The following is a 19,334-nucleotide window of genomic DNA, read 5'->3' on the forward strand; positions in this document are numbered from 1 at the left end:
ATTCGTCGTCGCGATCCGCCTATCCTCGCACTCCCTCCGCTCTCCTCACCGCGTCCCCGAGTTAATCAGCGTTCCCTTCGTCTGCGAGCTCGACGGCTCGGTCTTCGGCTATCTCTTCACTCCTCTCGCTCGCTCCTACCGTTCCCCACGTGCTCTGCCGCATGCGGTACGCCATCTCCGCCGCGGCCGCTGTGCACGGCGACGGACTCACATCTGCGTTTAAAGCGTTCTGACGAAGCTACGCGGCTCCGAACCGGAGCAGGGCTCCGCTCGCTCGGGCTCCACCACGATGTCCACGCTCTCCGCGGGCGGCGAGGCGAAGGACACCGGCTTCGCCGTCGGCGTGCGCGTCGATTTCCGATCGCTGTGCTGCGCGGCGCTCTCGGCCGATCGCGGCGTCGCCCAGGCGCGCGCGCGGGACGTGATGGCGAAGCCGTCCCCGCGGGGAGAGAGCAGAGAGCGCTGCACTGCGCGTTAGGAGGGAGGGAGAAGCAGACCGAGATCGGCGAGGACGCGGTCGAGATCGGGTTTTTTGAGCTCGAATTCGGAGGCGAGGAGAGCGGGATCCACGGAGTCGTGAGCGAGGATGGAGCGAAGAACCGCGTCGGTCTGGGCGTCGGTCTGCGCGGGCTCCTGCGTCTCGACTGCGGTGTGCTGGGAGGAAGGATCGGTCTGGTGGAGCGTGGACTCGGTGACGCGCACTTTCATGCACATGGCGTGGAATGGCTGAGAGAGAGAAAAAAGAGAGAAGAAAAGTACGGTGCGAAGACGACCCGCCTCGATGACGAAGGGATCGGATATGAAGGAGGAATCGCCCGGTCGGATCGAGGAGTCGGCGGTGTCTTCGAAATAGGCGGGTTGGTAATCGGGAGGCTGAGAGAGAGAAGAGAAGAGAGAGAGGAGTACGGTGATGTCGTCGTAGTAGTAGAGCTGGAGAGTGATCCATCGCTCGCGAGGCAGAGGAGAGAGCGTGCTGCAGAGCGTGATGAGCGTGCGAAGAAGAATCACCTGAGAGGTCAGAGACGAAGGGACCGAGAGAGAGTACCGCTTGGTTCTTCACGCCGTCGGTGCTCACGACGCTGCGCTCGTTGTTCTGCTTCACCTCCAGCTGGATGTGCTGCGTGTCTGGATAGGTGAAGGCGTCTAGGAGAGAGACAGGGAGAGAGGGAAGGAGTACAGGAATACGTTTCGATGAGGCGGGATTGGGATTTATTCTCGGGATTGTCGTAGATCGCGAAGACCAGACCGCGAAGATAACGCTTTTCGAGAGCATCTGGAAGGTGGGATAGACGAGAGGCAACTCACCGAAAACACCCTCTTCGAGCCAGCGAGTCAGCTGCCAGGCTTCCGAGTTGTGAATGTGAGGCTCGCTTCCCTCCTTGGTGTCCATAGGATGGAGCGCATTGATCATGATTCCTGCGTAGTTCTTCTTACAGAAGCAGTCTTCGTCGAATAGATTTCGCAAATAACAGATTTCACTTATCTTTCGGTCAATGTTGTCAAGTAACCGTACGGAGGTACGAATCATATTTTTCACTACTGCTAACGACTGCTGTTGCGTAACCGCCTCCACTTCCGATTTTTGCTGCATTGCAGTTGCACTCTAGAAAGAAGCATTTCTCGGTAAAAGGAACCATTGTTTCGCAATCCTCTGTCGAGCGAACAAATAAAGTATGCAAATGTCCAGTCGCAACAATTCCCTCCACCTCCATGTGTGAAACAAACAACCATAAACTGAAATCCTTACAGCTTTCCGTGATCGGACACATAGAAAGCGATGTTTCCAGTGGCCAGCAGCTTTCCGCTCTGTCTCATCTCAGCGTACTCCTCGCGCGTCCACTTGGTGAATCCCCACTTCTTCGACACCACAATCTTTTGGCGGCCGGGGAACTTCATCTTGGCACGACGCAGAGCCTCGATGGCGACCTCCTTCTTGTCATCCTTGGTACGGATGGAGATCAGAGGCTGGCCAATGCGCACGCGAGCGACCAGACCGTTGGGCTTACCGAAAGCGTGACGCATACCGGTCTGCAGACGATCGGCACCGGCGCAGGAAAGCATCTTGTTGATACGAGTGACGTGGTAAGGATGAGCACGCACACGCATGTGGAAGGTATCCTTGCCTCCGTACTTCACCAAGTACTTGTTGGCAGCAATACGAGCGGCTTCCAGAGCCTCAGAGGACAGCTAGATATTCAGGAAAGCGCACAAAACGTACCTGCTCACGCTCGTCAGAGAGCATGTGGCAGACGAAAGGATAGGTATCCACGGAAGCAGACTTGTCACCAATATCGAAAATACGAATCTTGGCATCTATTCGTAACTTTCTTCCCACAAAACAAACCAGGAACTCCACGGCAAAAGCGAGACTTAATGTAAGGCTTGTTCTTACAATAACGATAGCAACGAGCAGGACGACGACCCATTTCGATTTTTATATGAAGAATCGAACAAACTAACACTATGGAACCACAGTACCACAAAATAGACAGACTAAAATATCATCCCAGATTCCGAAGTGACAATCAACTGTCAAACAGAACACATTATAGAAACAAAAAATCAAAACGATCTTAATGATTTGATATGGAATAGAAGGGTAGCTGTTCTATTTCCTGATACGAAGGACGATGGTTCTTCTCTGTTAACGAAACGTTTCGAAATAATGGAATTCACGGTAAAAGAGAATTAGCCAAAGTGATTAAATGAGATTATGGCAACAAAAGGAATGAACCAAATTCAAATCCAGTCATTGCAATCGCCCCTAACCATCTTCAAAATCATCCAACAACAACAAAATCATAACAATTGCACGATTATCACCACCAATAATAATCAAAAAAAAGGAAGCAAAAACGACAACTGCAGGATTCGAACCTGCGCGGGCAAAGCCCAACAGATTTCTAGTCTGTCTCCTTAACCACTCGGACAAGTTGTCTTGGAAACCATCTCCAACAATCACTACTTATTAGTACACCAGAAATTCTTGAATGAAACGCTTCTGAGTAGGGAAAACAATGCCATATTCTGTAGTGGCAGTTGACCACACATTCAATTTTCAGAGCATTTAGAATCTTTTGGTAGTTTTTTTCCAATATGGATGATGGGGTAGATGGAGTGTTACGTTTGTGGAGAGAAGGGTCACAAAGCTCGCGATTGTCCGAACCGTTTGTGTTTTTTACCAGAATCAGAATTAGGTGAGAACTCTAATAACGAGAGACCTGTGAAGTGCTATATTTGCGGCGGATTTGGTCATATTTCTCGTGACTGCCCTAGCGAGTCTGGAAATCGCCGTGAGACTACCTGCTACAACTGCGGAAAGCCCGGACACATTTCCCGTGACTGCCCCGAGGAACAGTATTGGAATGGAGAAGGAGATAATGCGTAGCACCCATCCTGTTAATCCTCAGAGATCGAGAGTCATCATTTGCCGCAAGTGCAACCAGGAAGGTCACATTGCTCGCGACTGCCCCAACGATATTGTGTGCCACAACTGCCACCAGGCGGGACACGTTGCTCGCGACTGCCCCAACGAGGCTCTGTGCCACAACTGCAATCAGCCGGGTCATCTTGCTCGCAACTGCCCGAATGAGGGAGTGTGCCGCAAGTGCGGCCAGAGCGGACACATTGCTCGTGACTGCCCGAATTAAGAGGTGATAAGATGTTTGGAGGATTTTACGGCTGTAATTTTCTACTATCATTTTGGAGTTGTTTGTTGCAGGAAAGAGAAGAAGTACATCGCACTACTAAACATGACGTGGTCGCTTGGCTCGTCGAGCTACATGACTGTTGGGTCGAGCTCCATGGTTTGCTTTTTTGGGCATCCTCCGGGGTCTGCCAACCAGCATGAGTCCGTTTGTTATATATGCATCCACTATGCCCTTCAGGAGGGTTGAACCCAGAAGGGTGCTTTGGAGTCCTAGTGAATTTGCTACTTGATAAGGAACAACGACATATAATACAAAAACAGGATAGAGGAGACAAAGGAAGCGCAATGGAACTACTTGCTCCAAAAGTGCGCATAAGCGGTACTCCCACTGTGCGACAGTAGCAGCAGCAACCGGAAAGGAGTCTCTGCATCCGTTGTTTGCTATTTTCAATAGCAGATTGAACCGCAAATTCGATTGAATTATTGGAATTGCCAAAATCGGGCTACTCTGAAGGGCCCAAATTCAAGCAAAATGGGTCTCTAAATAGGTATCTTCTATTCCCATCAGACCCATTTGATTTTACCACCCATCGTATTTCATAATACCTGCTTAGTGAATAGCTGCACTTAAGTTTGTTAAATATGGCTGAAGAAAATACCGCTCCTGTTGTTGTATGGACTCTTTCGGTTGTTTTGATTGTCTAGGAAGAACCCAAGGTCGAAGAGGTCCCTGCTCTTGAGGCTGAGCACGAGCACGATCATGAGCACGAGCATGAGCATGAGCACGAGCATCCTAGCTTCATGCCCCCCAAGCCCAAGGTGGGAAGAAACGAGAAGAAGGCCCGCAAGCTGCTGATCACCCCTGATATGGAGGAGATCCCCAACATCATGAGAGCCACCTTCAAGAGAGACGAGAAGACTTACTTCTTCGTTGACCAGCCCACCATCTACAAGGCCAAGACCTCTGACTGCTACATCGTGTTCGGAGTCGTGAAGGTGGACAATGGCGAGAGCAACGCTCTTCTGAACAGCGCTGTCGATAAGTTCAAGGCCCCTGAAGAGCCCGCTGAGGAGGCCGCTGAGAAGCCCGCTGAGGAGGCTGCTGAGAAGCCCGCTGAGGAGAAGAAGGCTGAGGAGCCTGAGGAGGAAGTGGACGCCACCGGAGTCAACCCCAACGACATCACCTTCGTGATGGAGCAGACCGGATGCACTCGTGCTGAGGCCGTGAAGGCTCTGCGTGACAATGACAACGATATGATCAACGCTGTCATGGCTCTGGGCAAGTAATCGCCAGGAAGACAAACAAGTGCTCTTTCGTAGGTCCCTTCTGTTTGTTTCAAAAAACACACGATTCAAAGACATCAGCTAGCTCGTCCTCAGGCATCACGCGCTCCTCCTGTCGCTTGTGCAGCTCCTCCAGGGCCTTCTGTCGCTTCGCGTAGCTGCCGCTGGACTTCTTCTTCACCAGCGACCGGCTCTTTGCGGGCGAAATGTAGTTGGGATTCTCGTAGAGCGTCTTCCCCATGAAACTGTTGTCGAAGATGCGAATGATCTCCAGAACCAGGCGGGGACCGATCTCCGTGAGCTGCGGCTCGTGCCCGCGCTTCGCGAACTTCTCGGCCTCGTGCTCGTCATGTCCGCGCTCCGAAATCTGGTAGTTGCGAATCCAAATGCGACCGTCCAGGAAGAAGAAAGACATGATGTGGTCCACGAACGGCTTGCTCTTCGGGTGTCCGCGCGGCACCGCGAAGACCTGCTTGAAGAGAGCCTTGATCAGACGGAGCTCCGGGGACTTGTCGAAGGCGCTGTCGAACACGAGCAGAGGGCGCGAGCCCATCAGGCAATTGCCAGTCATCTTCAATTCCTCGGTCGTGTGGACTAGATGAGATGTGCACAAACGATTGGTTGGTACTGTTTTGAGCTAAAAAGCGAACCGAGGGACCGTCAGGAATACGACTGATCCACATGTACACATCAGTGTGACTGCGTGTCTAGGAAGTGACGAAAACAAAATAGAATCTTACCTCAAAAAAGATGGAAGTGGTGCAGGACTTTAACTCGGCCATTTCCGTAATGGCGGACAAACCACGCTTCGAATCAAGCTATCAAAATTAGAAACGGCCTTGACTCAGATCCTACCTTCACCTCCGACTTATAGTGCGGCATCAACGCTTCCAAGTCCTTCATTAAATGACGGGTGCGATAACTAATTCCGCGAGATGCAAGAACCAAACAACGCTGCTTATTTTTGTATTCTACCTACCAGGTGAGGAAATACAGAGCACTCCCTTACTTTGTCTTTCACAATCGTGGGAGTGGCCGCTGACGGCTTGTTCTTCATAGGGATCTTTTTACTTTTGTCCTCCTTATTCTCCATCCTTTGGTTTGATTTCGGAAAAAAGACTGGCAATATTTGCCGTTCCAGAAAAATAGGGATAATTTCATTTCCTTTTCCTTGTGGTATTGTGTATTTGATTCCATGACTACATCAAATACTGTGCGTCAGGGTGGTGTGGACTGACTTATTAGAAACGTTTAACGAAGAATCAGAAACGGCGACAAAAGAAGAGAGAATTAAAAAAGGAGGGACTTCTAGTAAAGCATGAAAACAAGGAAGTGGTATGGCAGTGGGAATTGGGGTGTACTTGTCTAGAAAGTTCCAACGCCGGAGCCCGTCACGGAGAAGGAATCTGCGAGCGATATAGAAGAATATATTGTGGATAGTGAATTCGATCGTGTGAAAGATCAATATGTCGAGCTACAGGAAGTCTTTAAGAATTTTGCTGCTAAGGAAGCGTCTAGCATTGCTCATGTAATCGGATCATGCGCGATATCACCAAATAGAGTAGTATCAATCCCACCGCTGGCACAGAAGATGGAAAAGTCACCGAGATGCAGGAGGAAACTGCTGTACGAACTCATTGAATTCAATACTATCACAGGAAAGCTTAATGAATGCAGATCAGCCCAAGGAGAAGAAGCTAAGCAAGAAAGCGCGCAAGCAGGCCAGCAGACTCACCGTCGCCGAGCTAAAGCAGCTGGTCCGTCGTCCCGATGTGGTCGAAGTGGAAGATGTCACGGCTGCAGATCCGCGTCTGCTGATTTACCTCAAATCCTATCGGAACACTGTTCCTGTCCCTCGCCATTGGTGCTCGAAACGCCACTACCTGCAGGGTCGACGCGGAACGGAGAAACCGGCGTTTAAACTTCCAGGTCCGTTTTTTGGAATTCCAAAAATCTAGACTACATCGCAAACACAGGAATCGCGGACGTCCGCGCGTCGATCGCAGAGAACGAGCGCGACCAGAGCCTCCAGTCGATCGCTCGCGAGCGAGCGCACCCGAAGCTGCATCGCATGGACATCAGTTTCGATGTGCTGTGAGCATGTGTGTGGGCCATGACAAACAGCGAGGACGCGTTCTTCCGACACATGACGAAGCCCAAACTGACCGGATTCGGCGAGGTTTACTACGAAGGCAAGGAGTACGAAGTCCGGCTCACCGACAAAAAGCCGGGGAAGCTTTCCCCGCGGTTACGCGTACCCTCATTCCCGCGGTACTCTCTAGGAAGCCCTGGGCATGTCGGAACTGTCGCCGCCGCCGTGGCTGTGGATGCAGCAGCGCCTGGGCCCGCCGCCGTCGTACCCGAATCTGAAAATCCCCGGGGTGAACTCGCCGATCCCGCCGCACTGTCAGCTCGGGTACTTCGCGGAGGGATGGGGCCGGTACCCGGTGGACGAGCAGGGAAGGCCGCTGTACGGAGATGTGTTCGGGACGTACGTGGAGGAGACGGAGAAGGCGAAGATCGATCCGGAGTTGGTGAAGCTGTGGGGCGAGTTGCCGCCTGTGAATTATGAGGAGGAGGAGAAGAAGGAGCGAGAGATGGAGGGAGGAGAGGAGAACGAGATGGAGATGGAGATGGAGGCGGAGAGAGAGAAGGAGAAGGAAGGAGGAGAAGAAGAGGAGGAGGAGAGGAAGATGGTCATTCCTGGAAGCGAAGTGCCGATGGAGATTCCGCTGAGGAAGGATGTGGGAGGCGGAGAGAAGGCGGCGGAGGAGAAGACGCTGTTCACGCCGCTGGAGGAGGTGGAGGTGAGCGGGGGAACGGGGCTGATGCCGGTGACGAAGAAATATGTGATTCCGGGGAAGAGTGTGTGAGAGAGGAAGAAGTAGAATGGATGGGTTGTTTGTTTTGATAATCGTTGGTGGATGAATGAATGGATGGATGAATAAATAAATAGATGAATGAATGAATGAATGAATGAATGAATGGAGAAATGGGTGAATGGATGAATAATTGAAGGATTCAGTGAATAGTTCAGTGAATGAACGACAAGCTACTGATTCTTGTCTCCCCCAATTGATTAAACAAGCTTCTCATTCATTCTAAACTTCGATTTCTCACTCTCATTGCAGAGATCCACCCAACACGCAACACACGACTATTTCGATTGTGCAAAACAAACAATTCAATGGCTCTGACTTCGTTCGTATTCTTCCTACGAGTGAGACAAAAACGACATAAACAAACAGCAGCTTGCGCGAAGAGATTGCAAACATGGTCCTCCACACTCACCAAACCGTTTTCAGTCATCATCATACCGTCATCCTCATCTTCCTCTTCTTCGTTGACTGGATCCGGATGCGCCAGTTGAAGTCGATTTAGATTCTCAAAGAGCGGATCAACTACGATGAAACTACCGAACGAAACCAACTTGCCGTTATGTCCAACGGAGAAAATAACACTTCAAAAACTCCATCCGTCATTTCATCCTCTGGAACCTCCTTCTCTTCTTCTTCTTCTTCAATGTCACCTTCTTCGTGCTCTTCTCCATTTTCTCCATTCTCAAATGCCGTGTCACCAAATCCAATATCAAATCCACATCCCTCTTCGCCGTCATCTTCACTCGATATCTGGCAGTAAATAGAGGGTCTTTTCCATATGTCGTTCTCGCGACTCACGGCATGTACACCAATTCTAGGATATTCAATCACAAGACTATAGTCAGTTTGCCCATTTGCGATATACACCACGTAACTACACGTAAAAATCAAAAAACGAACTCTCACTCTTCATTCAAAAACAGTGTTCCCGAAGAAAATGATTTTGTTTGATTGACCAGACAATCCATCTTATCTTGTTGATAAACAGGGTTTTGAAGCGCATATTGCATTCCCTCACTGCGAGACAACTCCAATACAGACATGTTCTCTCCCACAAAATATAATGTTCCCATGCTCTCTGCTTTTCCAACAAACAAACAAACAAACAAACAAACAAACAAACAAACAAACAAAATCAACTAGTTCTCTCCATACTTCTTCCTGCAGTCCTCACAATACCAATCCCCCTCGGGCACTTCCTTCAACCCCACACAATGCTACGCGTTACTCCGTTTCCCCATTTCCACCAAGTGAAAAACCCGTCCACACCCCTTCGTCTCCTCCTCATTCCCACAAATAATATTATCGTCGATCCGGATCCCCGGCTTCCCACACAACGCGCACCGCTCTTTCCGACACTCCTCACAATACCATCTTCCCCGCGGGAGTCGCTACCATCAACGAAACGCCCAGACCCTACGGTCAGACCGACGCATTTCAAATGAAACACGGAGGGGCAGCCGTCGCAGCACAATAAATCCCCCTTTTTCTGGCAAATCGCGCAGCGATCTTCCCATTGGTCCGCGTCCGAAGCCGTTTCCGAGCTCAAAACCGCGGTTCGGCGACGCTTCGAGGACGACTTCCCCGCGGGAATCTTCCGTTTGCGGGTGGAGTAGGAGGAATCCGATGAAGAATCCGATGAAGAATCCGATGAAGAATTCGATGAATTCGATGACGAATTCGACGAAGAATCCGACGAAGAATCCGCGGGGAAATCGGAATCCGAGCAATTCTCGCTGTCGTCCGTTTCACTGGCTGAATTCGAATCGAATTCTTCGGATTCTTCGCTGCTCTCCGAAGAATTCGACGAAGAATCCGAGGAGTTCGATTCGAATTCCACGGCCTTCGACCGTTTCGCGCTGCGCGACTTCGACGTGATTCCCGCGGCTTTCGGCGCAGATTTGGCGGCAGGTTTGCGCGGGCTGTGTGGAACCGCGGGGATCTGCTTGTTGGCCAAGTCGATAAATGATTGGCTGGTTTGGAGCGTGCTGAGAATCCAACGAAGCACGATTTCTTCGCCGGCGCGCGGCATTAATTGGAGGTACTAGGGAACCAAACGTGGAAACAGGGGTACGCGGAAGAGCCAGGGGAGATGGAGGGAAAAGCGATCCTCGAGCTGCTTCAGTTTCGCGGTTTTCGTCAAATCGACGATGGCTTCGATTAGAATTCGGAGGTTCGTCCGATCGAATTCGATGGAATCGCACCGAATCTTCTCGATCTGCAATCTCATTGGACGATCCAAAACCGAACGGGAGTTTCAACGGCGGCGGCGGAGAGATCGGATTGCTTGAGCTTGTTATAGTTCGTTATGAACTTCGTTAACAACCGCCGAATTTCTTTTAGAACGTCCATGCAGCTCTTCTCTGGATTCGGTAGTTCGATCAAATTCGAATTCGAATTCGAATTTTTGGGAGGTCTGTTCGTTTAGAATTCGCGTGGATGACTACAGAACCAGCGAAACATCGTCGTCTTCTAATGGAATTCGCGCGTCGGAATCTTTCCACGCGCTGCACATGACAAAAATCGGGGGTATTTACGAGATGAGGGGCATGCATTTGACGAGGGAATCGCGAAGCTTCGCTTCCTTGGCGATTTTTCGACTCAGCAAATGAACCAAATCTGTTATCGCGCTAACATTCGAGATCACGTGCCACTCCGGTTCCATCGAAGTTCGACGGAGTTTCGAAAGAAGCGTTTCTACATTCAGAGCCTTCCGCGAGGATCACGTGTTTTTGTGTCGCGATTCGGTCCCTCCTGGAATAGTGTTTCGACGAAACGGTCGCTGGGGTGGTGCAGGTCGGGACAGAGGAAATAGAGATTATTAAAATCGTGCGGAAAGAGGAAGAACTCGCGGCCGAACCGATCGCAGCCCAGCGCGCTGAGATACGGTTTCCAGTTCTCCGATTCCTCGATCGACTCGATGTGTTCCCTCCGGAATCGCTCGCGTTCCGCCGTGACGCGCAAGAGTTCCTCCGCCTCGGCCACCGACGAGCGAATCGCCAGCACGTATTGCTTGCGTTTTTTGCCGAAGCAGAGGCGATGCTGCTTGCATTGCCGCAGCAAAACGCGCACAGAAGCCGCGTCGCCGCGCGCCACCGCCGCGCGGAACGACTCGATGAACGAGCGCTGCGACGCCGAGAACGACGACAAATCGTTCGGGTCTTTCGACGGTTCGACGGGTTCGACGGTTTCCACGGTTTCCACGGTTTCGACCGTGGGGGACGGGGGGTTCGAGGGTTGCTCGCTCGTTTCTTCCTTTGCCTCTTTGGTTTCTACTTTGGTTTCTCCAGTTTCTCCAGTTTCCACTTTTGTTTCCCCAGTTTCCACTTCCATTTCAGTCTGCTCCTTGATTTCCTCTTCCTTCTCCGATTTCTCCGATTTCTCCGATTTCTCCGGTTTCTCCGATTTCTCCGGTTTCTCCGATTCGAGTTTCTCCCTGCGTGTCTCCTTCTCTTCTCTGCGTTTCTCCTTCTCTTCTCTGCGCTTCTCCCCGAAGCGTCTTCGGCTTTCCCTGCGTTTCTCGGCCATTTCGCTGAGCCGTTCCCCGGTCTACCGTTGAGTTTCCCCGTTTCTCCGACCTGCGAGGAGTCGAGCGCCATCTCGGCGAGAGCGAGGAGGATGGAGAGCATGGTGCGTCCGTCGACGTGGAGCAGTCCTTTCTGCGCGACCTGCTCGAAAGCGTCCTGGAGATGAGCGCGGAGCGCGGAGGCGGCGGCGAAGAGCCCGGTGTCGGCGACGTAGCCGTAGAAGAGGAGGCGAGCGAGCTCGGGCCAGGTGGAGAGGGAGAGACAGCGCTCGCCGATGTCGAAGTGCTTGAAGACGGAGGCCAGCACCAGGGAAACGGGGAAGGACGCAGGAGGCGTGGGGGTGGTTGGATTGGTTTGATTGGTTTGATTGGTTTGATTGGTCGAATTGGTGGAATTGGTGGAATCGATCGGGCCGATGGGGTCAGCAGAGTCGGTAGGGTCAATAGGGTCAATAGGGTCAATAGGGTCTGTGGGGTCGTCGGCGTCGTCGATGTTCTGGAAGTCGTCGAGAATGATCTTGAGAATGGTGATGCAGAGCGTGCTGTAGTAGTGGAGGAAGCTGCGAGAGGAAGGAGAGAGATGGGAAGGAGAGTCGGATTCCGCCATTTGGGGAGCGATTTGGTCGAGACCTTTCAAGAGAATGAAGATGTAGTTCAAGGACGTGACTCGGATCTGAAAGAGCTCTTGGAACTTCGATAAGTACATCCAGAGACGGACGCACAGGGAGCACACGTCCGGAGGGACATTCACGATCGATGACAGCAATTGACTCTGCTCCTGGATTAATTTGTTCAGATTCTCGCCTTCTAGAATCGAGCACCAGCGAAAAGCACTACGCGTTTCCTGGGGTTTCGCATGAGCCGCTTGGAGCTTCCACTCGAGAGAAACCAGTCTAGATTTAATTTTCTTCTTTTTTGATGAGATGGAGGAGGACTCGGAGACACATTGCGACCGTTTTTCCTGTAATTCGGCCAGCTCCTTTTCCTCGGGTATCGGCTTGTAGAAAATCGAGGCAAATTTCTTTTTCCGCGGCCGCTTACCCTCACTTTTCAAAGTTGCTTCCTTTTTCACTTGTATGGTCGGCGCTGCTAGAGACGACGCACCTTCCGTAGATTCAAGTCTAGTTGTTCACACCAATTCATCACAAGTACTGTGCGCTTTGTTTCTCATCGCTACATTGCACACTCGCTTGATCCGCAGAGCAGGACCTACTTTTCAGTAGAAATGGCGATCAAATACAAAGTGTCCGTCTTTTCGGTTTTCACCTCAATCTCCATGCTTTCTTTCGATCTACTCCCTAATTCCTCGCTCCAAACACGAACGGTGCTTTCGCGGCATCAACGCGCTCTTCTGGCGGCGATTGTTTCTCCGCCAAGGAAGGCAGCGCGGCCTTTTTTCCAAAGAAGGAATCGATGGACTTGCTCATCTCCGCAACAAAAAAGTGAATTCAACAAACAGCGTCACAAGTTACAACTCCTCCGGAATCTCGTCCACCGTGCATATCTTCGTGACCGTCTCTCCTTCCAGCTCATAGGTAATCCGCAGCTTCATCGTGGTGACCTTCTACATTTCACTCGCCTTTCTCTCTGCCCACCTCTCCATACGCGTTATTCCGCACGCGAATCAGCTGTGTGGAGACGTCCTCGTTCCTCCCCGGGATGATGGGGTCCGAGATGGGCTTCATCTGCACCTTCATGTACTTGGGCACCGCGGCCTGCATCGCGAACTCCTCCACGTCCGCCTCGTTCGAATTCGAGATCACCGCCTTGATGATCGTCTCCGCCTCGTCGCTTCCCTTCTTCATACGGAACACGATCTTCACGCCCTCCTCATCGAACACCGTCATCATCGACCGATCCTCCATCGGCGTTTCCGACGACTCCCCTCCCGCGGGACTCGACGAACCCATCGGGTCCATCGCATTCATCGCGTCCATCGCACCCATGGCACCCATCGGGTCCATCGAGCTCATCGAGCTCATCGGGTCCGTCGTCTCCGGAACCGCGGTTCCAGTGGTTCCCGCGGGGACCGGAGCAAAGAGAGAGGCGACGTCCATGGCGACATCGCGCGTTTCCTTGGGGGTCTCGATGGTGTTGAGCATGTCCATCACGCCCGCGAACGGGTCGTCGCTCTTCCCCGCGGGTTGCCCGCTGGCGGGGAGCACGGGCCCCGCGGCCGCGTAGTCCAGGCCCAGCAGATCGTCCATGATGTCCGCGGGCTCGCTGCTCTTCGCCGTCTTCCGCGCCGGCGCGGCCTCGGCGTCGTCCTCGGCGTCGTCCTCGACGTCGCTGCCGCTCTCCGCGTCGCTTTCGGCCTCCGCTTCGGCCTCCGCTTCCGCGCGTCGAGCCTTGGCGTTGTCGATACTGAGCGGCGGCATGCGCTCCAGCACGGTCTCGCGGAGCGCGGCGAACGCGTCGCCCAGCATTTCCTGGTACTCGCAAGCGCGCTGCTGCGCCTGCAGCCCGGTCGACGTCTCGTAGGGCCGCAGCAGCGCGGCGATGCGCGCGTCGCAGCCCTCCAGGCGGTCGGAGAGCTTCGCGAGCGCGGTCAGCGCCATGCCTATCGCTCAGCGCGGCGGCCTGCGCTCACTTTTCGTGGTGGCGTCGAGCGACGGAGCGCCGAGCACCTTCTCGACGAGGTCCAGAATGGCGGCGGGCTCCACGGCGTCGAGCTGCTGCTGGCGCTGGGAGTCGAAGAAGGGCTGGAGCAGCTCGTCGCCGTACTCGCCGAGGAACCACACGCCCACCTGCGTGAGGGAGACTTGCGACTGGTCGCGCTGCAGGAACAGGAACAGCTTGTGCGTCTACGCGTGAGTCGCCGGCTCCGCGCGCACCGTATAGCTGGCCAGCAGGTCCTCCTCGTTGCCCACGATGGAGATGAGCGCGGACGTCACCTCCTCGTTCGCGTACTTCCCGCTCACCTGCAGCACCGCCAGCAGCGTGTCCACCTGCCACTGCGACGACGGCGCGAACTGCTGCACCAGCGACGTGATCTTCGACAGCAGCTCGGGGCGCTCCGCGTCCTCCGCGACCATCTACGCGCGATCCCCGCGGAACCTCATCGCCTACGAGGTAGTTGAGCAGCTCGCGGACGAGCTCCTCGACGTTGCGGAGGTTGACGAGCGCGAAGACGACCTCGAGGGCGCGGCGGCGGATGGAGGGGTCGCTCTCTTTGAGGCAGCCGAGGATGGTGGAGCGATGGCGCGAGACGGCGGCGTGGTCGATCTCCGCCATCTTGAGCAGCATCGACAGCGCCACGTAGCGGATGTTGCTGTCGCTGTGCAGCAGGAACTTCCCGAGGATGTTGGCGCCCAGCACGCGCTGGCCGCTCACGGCGTCGATGCTCATGATGGTCTTCACGGTCTCGTAGAGCACCGCGTTGCCCGCCATGCACGAACTGTCCGTCTTGGTCGCGATCTACGCGTCATTGCTCGCTTCGCGGCGCTCACCAGAGCCAGCAGATCGCCCAGCTGGTCGCTGCTGTCCGCGTCGTTCGTGGCCAGCAGGCAGAGGAGCTTGAGCAGCTCGACTTGGAGGAAGGGGTCCGGGACGCCGCCGATGTTGTATTCGCTCTTGAAGCTGCCGCTGATGATCACCTTCATCTTCTTGATGAGCCGGGGGACCAGCTTGCGGAACTTCGGGATGTACGAGGGCGCTTTGTGCAGGACGTAGAGGGTCAGGGAGATCGCTGGGTCAGAGGAGAGAAAAAGGACATGTACCGCTGATCAGCACGCCGTGGTCTTCGTCCGCCAGAAGCGTCGGCAGCGTCTTGACCATGTCTTCCACCATGTCCGGGACTTTGTTCAGCACGTTGATCATACACAGACAGGCCTTCTTCTTGATGAACGGGTTTGAGCTCGACATTTTCTGAAGCACGTCCGCAAAGATGTCGCGTGCCATGGCTTCCGAACACACATTTGCTGCCGCCGTCAAAGCGAGACCTTCCACATATCTACCCGTGATTTCCTGTACACACACCCAACTGCTCTCCAGAGTTGATATCGCTCTTCAGAGTGTTCGTTACGAGAAGGAAAATGTCATTATCCTCACTGACCAAAAGTGACAGCGACAGATAGCCAATTCGCTTATCACCAAAATCAGGACTCGCAATCAGTTTCACACTCTGCACCTGACCGAAGTAACTAGGATAGCCCATCAAATGAATAAACAGCAGCTTTGCCATGTTCGACTGGGCATTTACCTTATCTTCCTCACGGAATGCATTACGAATAAGTGCAGACTCCTTGGAAATAATAGCTCTTTCTTCAGCCGCAGTTTTCGCTGCTCGAACTTGCCGGATGAAGTCACGCGTGGTTTTCTTCACAAACGGAATACTTATCTTATTCATATCTACAACACAAAAGGAGTATTTGAACGAATGGGAATCAACTCGAAAATCGCACGAATAACCGCGGTTTTCGCTTTTCACGTTTATAACAAACAGGTCAAAGAAACACGTCTAAAGATACTACTTGTGGAAAACGTACCAGATGCAGAAGCAGATACACACCGCGATCACGCAGGCAACAATCAAGCTACATGTCAAGTCTGTCTCTTGAGTCGACTTGTCTCTGTTCTTTTTGTTTCGAATTGACCGGGTGAGAGAGTTTACGACGGGTACGCGGTTTATTACATTGAACAGCTTGTCTGCACTGGAACGGAACTTCTTTCGCTGGCTTAGCAGCATCGAATGGCTCTCCGAGGCCTGCCTATTCTAAATTCGCACAAATGAACCGACTCAAGATAGGAATCGGCCATTTGCAGAGAACGCTGCGCAGCTCCGCGTTCTTTGAGTAAAATCTTTGTTTCATCCTCTTCTCCGGACATCCTGATTGTAAAATTCAATTAGGAACACGCACTCGCGAGTGATGGTGGGGTGTAGCAAAGCGTTGTGTTCCCGTTTTTGATTAATATTTTCCTACATGTCTCAGAAAGCGGAACTCTGCTCACCGAAATTCGGTGATAATCACTGCGCAGTTCATGAAGCACATCGCGCTGTCTCTACCATTCAGAGAAGAGAAACATTCCAAACCTTAATAACCGCTTTATAGCTGTGATTTGATGATGTTTGAGCTATTCTTTCCATGCCCTCAAGATAGTTCAGGTACTAGACATTATTTACCTCAGCCAATCGCACGTTTTTAAACAACACTATAATATCGTCGTTAAGAACGCTCGAGCCGTCCATAGGACTCACTAGATAGAAACAGCAACAAAAACGGCACAAATCAATCCAACCGGTTCATCATCGAGCGAACGATAGTAGGAACCTAGGTCCTGCAGCTTTGACTAGTGGATCAGAAGGAGAACATCATGCAAACTTGTAACATGGATTCAGTGGCTCGAATACTCACATTTAAGCTATCCCACTATGGTTAAGTTCGGAATAGGTAGTTTACCGATGACATGTTATGAAGAAATGTGGATATTTACAGTTTGAGCAGTAGGGAACATTCGATTCCTGGTAAAAGAATCGACAGTGTGTAATGTGTCGGTGCATGAACATACAAGACTTGTGTTTCCCTGCTCCTTCCTGTGTTCTCCTCCTGTTATTTCCATTATTCTCAATCTGTTCGAATTGTTAACTGTAAATCACTGTTTATTGATAATCATAGTCTTGTGTTTTGATAACTGTACACTGTCTTTTTTGATTTATCAGTAAAGGTTTCTTCGGAACCATATATCTCTACTAGTGTAGTGATTTTTGTAATTGCCAGCATTCGGCATTGGGGTAAGGGTTTATTTGCTCAGGTTAACTTTAAGGGTCAAACTCGATTTAACTAGAAGTTTTACTGAGATTTCCTTGGTTGCGACAGAACCTATTTTAATTTTAACATAATGGATGATTTTAAAAGATTTCGTTTGCGAAATGTATTATCTTGTATCATCGAGAGTGTTGTGAAAAGGGGAGATGAAGTAGTGTTTTTTCCTGTTGTGTGATCGAAGACAATATGTGATCAGCCTATTACGCGCTTCACAGCTCAGTCACCTCCAGATATCTCGGTTCGAGATTACATGGAGAGGTAGGAGCGTGTTGACGCTTTCGTAAACTTTTTAGGCTGTATCGCTATTCCAAATGTAGTGTGGAATGCCTAGTTCTGGCTTTAATATACATTGACCGCTTTATTCAAAGCTCGAATATCCAGGTTAACTCGTTAACCATTCATCGTATCTTACTAACAAGTGTCGTGCTAGCTGCCAAAACCTATGATGATAATTTTTACACGAATACTCATTACGCCCGTGTTGGCGGTATTCCCGTGGAAGAGCTCAATTGTCTGGAGATCGAGTTCCTGTTCAGCATCGGGTTCAGTCTTTACGTGAGTTGCGAGGATTATCTCCGATACCACACAGAGATCTACAAACACTCCATGAGTCGTGTGTGTAATTTGTGTAGTAGGGGACACGAAGAGAGGGTAATGGGTAGGTGGTCTCGATATTCCTATGCTTTGTATGAGCGAAAGCAACGACTCCAGTTTTGTCATGCGGTATGGAGATGGACGCGACTGCTCGCCTACTAATGTGAATTATAATGTCATGAGCTATTAATATCAATGCACTTGTTGTTTCATCGATCTGTGGTTTGGGTGTTTGTTAAAGAAAAGGAAGGAAAATGGAGTTGTTGGAGTGAGGTGAGCAATCAGTCCCCCTTCATTCATGCAATCCATGCAATGCATGCAATTCATTGATTCATTGATTCATTGCTATTCTATTTTTGTTCCATCTTATATTCCTCTTCTACACCCAATTTGTCCCTCTCCCAATCCATCCACTCGCATTTCAATCAAACAAACAGAACAACCTCTAAATGTACAAACTTAAGCACTCTTCGGCTTCTCCTCGTTTCCACCCCTACAAATCACACCTCAAATCCACTCCCCTACAGATAACGCTTGATGTAGAAGCGCGAGAACAGCACAATCATGGTCGCCATGTAAGCAATCAGCAGCCAGTTCAACCAGTGCGGCATCTGGCAGTTGCCCCTACACCTCACACCAATTCCACTTCCCTACTTCACCAGATCCACCACGTTCACCAGAGTGATCAGAACGAACTGCACCAGCTGCAGCTTGGTCAGGTACGATCTCCACCAGCACTTGAAGCCCAGGATAGAGCACAAGTAGTGAGTGTACATCAGCATGTGCACGAAGGAGTTCAGGAGCACAGGCACGCAGTTGTCACCGTTGGGGTAGGCAAAGAGGAACAGACGGACCATGATGGTGATGCTGCTGTGGTGGTACACATGCAGGAACGTCACCTGGCGGTAGGACTTGCGCAGAATGAAAATGAAAGTGTCCAGGAACTCCCAGTACTTCTGGATGTAGAACACGTAGAACACACGCACAAGTTGCTTGGCCTTCTCAGAAGCGAAATCAATGTTGCTGCAGCTAAGCACGCTTCCATCCAAATAATAGTAACGGAGCATTCCGTAGAAGCAGTAAGTAGCCAGGCACACGCAAATGAAGTTGTACACAATCATGAACTTCTTAGGGTTGAATCTCTCCTCTCTTCTGTTCATAATCTGCATGAGTACATAGATCGTCACGAAGTAGAAAATGTTTCCAATGATCATGGACTTGTAGTCGGTCATAGGGAAAGAGCTCACATACTCCACTGTGTGTTATACTTGCAGTCAAAACACCTACCAATTCCAGTATTAGCGGTAGTTTCGGTGATGTCAAAGTTGAACATTTTATTATTCTTTCTGAGAGCTCTTTAAGAACCAGTAAGAAGTAATTAAAAAATTTTTGAAAAGTACGTGGAACTATAGATAGATAAATCGTCATATCCCTTTTGATGACGTCATCTTTGAACGTGGTCAAAATATTTATTACATCATTCTGATTCATTGTATTTTTTGTTTTTTTCTATCCGCAACTCAGTTCCATAGACGATAGACCAAAATCAACCTTTATACTTAGATAAGATAAGATAAGATAAGATAAGATTTTATGAGGAGTTTCATTTTTCATTTCTTGTTTACCTGAACCATTCT

General features: G+C 51.0%; 11 protein-coding genes; 4 read left to right on the plus strand and 7 right to left on the minus strand.

The window, feature by feature from the left end:
* Window positions 1–474: 474 nt before the first annotated feature.
* On the minus strand, window positions 475–1,591 carry GSBLH_T00003671001 (uncharacterized protein; the record flags this gene model as incomplete). Its single annotated transcript, XM_013042451.1, has 7 exons — window positions 475–726; window positions 760–873; window positions 907–1,008; window positions 1,046–1,143; window positions 1,178–1,273; window positions 1,306–1,483; window positions 1,514–1,591. The coding sequence occupies 7 exons, from the start codon at window positions 1,589–1,591 to the stop codon at window positions 475–477; spliced, it is 918 nt and encodes a 305-aa protein (XP_012897905.1).
* A 139-nt stretch (window positions 1,592–1,730) lies between these two features.
* Window positions 1,731–2,447, minus strand: GSBLH_T00003672001 (uncharacterized protein). XM_013042452.1 has 3 exons: window positions 2,345–2,447; window positions 2,219–2,313; window positions 1,731–2,187 (listed from the first exon to the last, which is right to left on the minus strand). Exons 1-3 carry the CDS (start codon window positions 2,424–2,426, stop codon window positions 1,744–1,746), a joined length of 621 nt encoding a protein of 206 aa, XP_012897906.1. The 5' UTR covers window positions 2,427–2,447; the 3' UTR covers window positions 1,731–1,743.
* A 665-nt stretch (window positions 2,448–3,112) lies between these two features.
* Window positions 3,113–3,705, plus strand: GSBLH_T00003673001 (uncharacterized protein; the record flags this gene model as incomplete). XM_013042453.1 has 3 exons in its annotated part: window positions 3,113–3,167; window positions 3,198–3,357; window positions 3,389–3,705. The coding sequence occupies 3 exons, from the start codon at window positions 3,113–3,115 to the stop codon at window positions 3,648–3,650; spliced, it is 477 nt and encodes a 158-aa protein (XP_012897907.1). The 3' UTR covers window positions 3,651–3,705.
* Window positions 3,706–3,731: 26 nt separating this feature from the next.
* GSBLH_T00003674001 (uncharacterized protein) lies at window positions 3,732–4,080 on the minus strand (the record flags this gene model as incomplete). XM_013042454.1 has 2 exons in its annotated part: window positions 3,732–3,931; window positions 3,963–4,080. 2 exons carry the CDS (start codon window positions 4,078–4,080, stop codon window positions 3,747–3,749), a joined length of 303 nt encoding a protein of 100 aa, XP_012897908.1. The 3' UTR covers window positions 3,732–3,746.
* A 168-nt stretch (window positions 4,081–4,248) lies between these two features.
* Window positions 4,249–4,974, plus strand: GSBLH_T00003675001 (uncharacterized protein). XM_013042455.1 has 2 exons: window positions 4,249–4,321; window positions 4,355–4,974. Exons 1-2 carry the CDS (start codon window positions 4,292–4,294, stop codon window positions 4,934–4,936), a joined length of 612 nt encoding a protein of 203 aa, XP_012897909.1. The 5' UTR covers window positions 4,249–4,291; the 3' UTR covers window positions 4,937–4,974.
* Window positions 4,975–4,985: 11 nt separating this feature from the next.
* Window positions 4,986–6,026, minus strand: GSBLH_T00003676001 (uncharacterized protein; the record flags this gene model as incomplete). Its single annotated transcript, XM_013042456.1, has 5 exons — window positions 4,986–5,527; window positions 5,562–5,640; window positions 5,674–5,751; window positions 5,789–5,908; window positions 5,943–6,026. 5 exons carry the CDS (start codon window positions 6,024–6,026, stop codon window positions 4,986–4,988), a joined length of 903 nt encoding a protein of 300 aa, XP_012897910.1.
* An 87-nt stretch (window positions 6,027–6,113) lies between these two features.
* On the plus strand, window positions 6,114–7,828 carry GSBLH_T00003677001 (uncharacterized protein). XM_013042457.1 has 6 exons: window positions 6,114–6,146; window positions 6,179–6,559; window positions 6,592–6,862; window positions 6,892–7,027; window positions 7,058–7,187; window positions 7,216–7,828. The coding sequence occupies exons 3-6, from the start codon at window positions 6,601–6,603 to the stop codon at window positions 7,804–7,806; spliced, it is 1,119 nt and encodes a 372-aa protein (XP_012897911.1). The 5' UTR covers window positions 6,114–6,146; window positions 6,179–6,559; window positions 6,592–6,600; the 3' UTR covers window positions 7,807–7,828.
* Window positions 7,829–12,799: 4,971 nt separating this feature from the next.
* GSBLH_T00003678001 (uncharacterized protein) lies at window positions 12,800–15,686 on the minus strand (the record flags this gene model as incomplete). XM_013042458.1 has 8 exons in its annotated part: window positions 12,800–12,902; window positions 12,934–13,898; window positions 13,929–14,142; window positions 14,173–14,373; window positions 14,408–14,755; window positions 14,788–15,026; window positions 15,058–15,290; window positions 15,322–15,686. The coding sequence occupies 8 exons, from the start codon at window positions 15,684–15,686 to the stop codon at window positions 12,807–12,809; spliced, it is 2,661 nt and encodes an 886-aa protein (XP_012897912.1). The 3' UTR covers window positions 12,800–12,806.
* A 120-nt stretch (window positions 15,687–15,806) lies between these two features.
* Window positions 15,807–16,526, minus strand: GSBLH_T00006691001 (uncharacterized protein; the record flags this gene model as incomplete). Its single annotated transcript, XM_013042459.1, is given in 6 exon segments — window positions 15,807–16,047; window positions 16,077–16,166; window positions 16,198–16,256; window positions 16,289–16,339; window positions 16,371–16,445; window positions 16,461–16,526. The coding sequence occupies 6 exon segments, from the start codon at window positions 16,524–16,526 to the stop codon at window positions 15,807–15,809; spliced, it is 582 nt and encodes a 193-aa protein (XP_012897913.1).
* Window positions 16,527–17,022: 496 nt separating this feature from the next.
* Window positions 17,023–17,922, plus strand: GSBLH_T00003679001 (uncharacterized protein). XM_013042460.1 has 5 exons: window positions 17,023–17,069; window positions 17,102–17,254; window positions 17,285–17,361; window positions 17,397–17,734; window positions 17,766–17,922. The coding sequence occupies exons 2-5, from the start codon at window positions 17,177–17,179 to the stop codon at window positions 17,885–17,887; spliced, it is 615 nt and encodes a 204-aa protein (XP_012897914.1). The 5' UTR covers window positions 17,023–17,069; window positions 17,102–17,176; the 3' UTR covers window positions 17,888–17,922.
* Window positions 17,923–18,133: 211 nt separating this feature from the next.
* On the minus strand, window positions 18,134–19,068 carry GSBLH_T00003680001 (uncharacterized protein). XM_013042461.1 has 4 exons: window positions 18,985–19,068; window positions 18,352–18,952; window positions 18,223–18,321; window positions 18,134–18,190 (listed from the first exon to the last, which is right to left on the minus strand). Exons 1-4 carry the CDS (start codon window positions 19,028–19,030, stop codon window positions 18,157–18,159), a joined length of 780 nt encoding a protein of 259 aa, XP_012897915.1. The 5' UTR covers window positions 19,031–19,068; the 3' UTR covers window positions 18,134–18,156.
* Between the last annotated feature and the right edge of the window lie 266 nt (window positions 19,069–19,334).

This window comes from Blastocystis hominis (genome assembly GCF_000151665.1).
Source record: "Blastocystis hominis, Singapore isolate B (sub-type 7) whole genome shotgun sequence assembly, scaffold_4".
NCBI lineage: Eukaryota > Bigyra > Opalinata > Blastocystidae > Blastocystis > Blastocystis hominis.

Excerpts from the sequence above, each read along its gene's own strand:
- GSBLH_T00003672001 (XM_013042452.1), bottom strand. The coding sequence starts at position 2,426 with ATGGGTCGTCGTCCTGCTCGTTGCTATCGTTATTGTAAGAACAAGCCT. Across the intron at positions 2,314-2,344 it reads CTTTTGCCGTGGAGTTCCTG|ATGCCAAGATTCGTATTTTC; the intron begins GTTTGTTTTGTG and ends AGTTACGAATAG. Across the intron at positions 2,188-2,218 it reads TCTCTGACGAGCGTGAGCAG|CTGTCCTCTGAGGCTCTGGA; the intron begins GTACGTTTTGTG and ends CTGAATATCTAG.
- GSBLH_T00003675001 (XM_013042455.1), top strand. The coding sequence starts at position 4,292 with ATGGCTGAAGAAAATACCGCTCCTGTTGTT. Across the intron at positions 4,322-4,354 it reads AAAATACCGCTCCTGTTGTT|GAAGAACCCAAGGTCGAAGA; the intron begins GTATGGACTCTT and ends TTGATTGTCTAG.
- GSBLH_T00003679001 (XM_013042460.1), top strand. The coding sequence starts at position 17,177 with ATGGATGATTTTAAAAGATTTCGTTTGCGAAATGTATTATCTTGTATC. Across the intron at positions 17,362-17,396 it reads GTTCGAGATTACATGGAGAG|GCTGTATCGCTATTCCAAAT; the intron begins GTAGGAGCGTGT and ends TAAACTTTTTAG. Across the intron at positions 17,735-17,765 it reads TCGTGTGTGTAATTTGTGTA|GTGGTCTCGATATTCCTATG; the intron begins GTAGGGGACACG and ends GGTAATGGGTAG.
- GSBLH_T00003677001 (XM_013042457.1), top strand. The coding sequence starts at position 6,601 with ATGAATGCAGATCAGCCCAAGGAGAAGAAGCTAAGCAAGAAAGCGCGC. Across the intron at positions 6,863-6,891 it reads ACCGGCGTTTAAACTTCCAG|ACTACATCGCAAACACAGGA; the intron begins GTCCGTTTTTTG and ends CCAAAAATCTAG. Across the intron at positions 7,188-7,215 it reads AGCTTTCCCCGCGGTTACGC|GAAGCCCTGGGCATGTCGGA; the intron begins GTACCCTCATTC and ends GGTACTCTCTAG.
- GSBLH_T00003680001 (XM_013042461.1), bottom strand. The coding sequence starts at position 19,030 with ATGTTCAACTTTGACATCACCGAAACTACCGCTAATACTGGAATTG. Across the intron at positions 18,953-18,984 it reads TACCGCTAATACTGGAATTG|TGGAGTATGTGAGCTCTTTC; the intron begins GTAGGTGTTTTG and ends TATAACACACAG. Across the intron at positions 18,191-18,222 it reads TTCTACATCAAGCGTTATCT|GGGTGGAAACGAGGAGAAGC; the intron begins GTAGGGGAGTGG and ends TGTGATTTGTAG.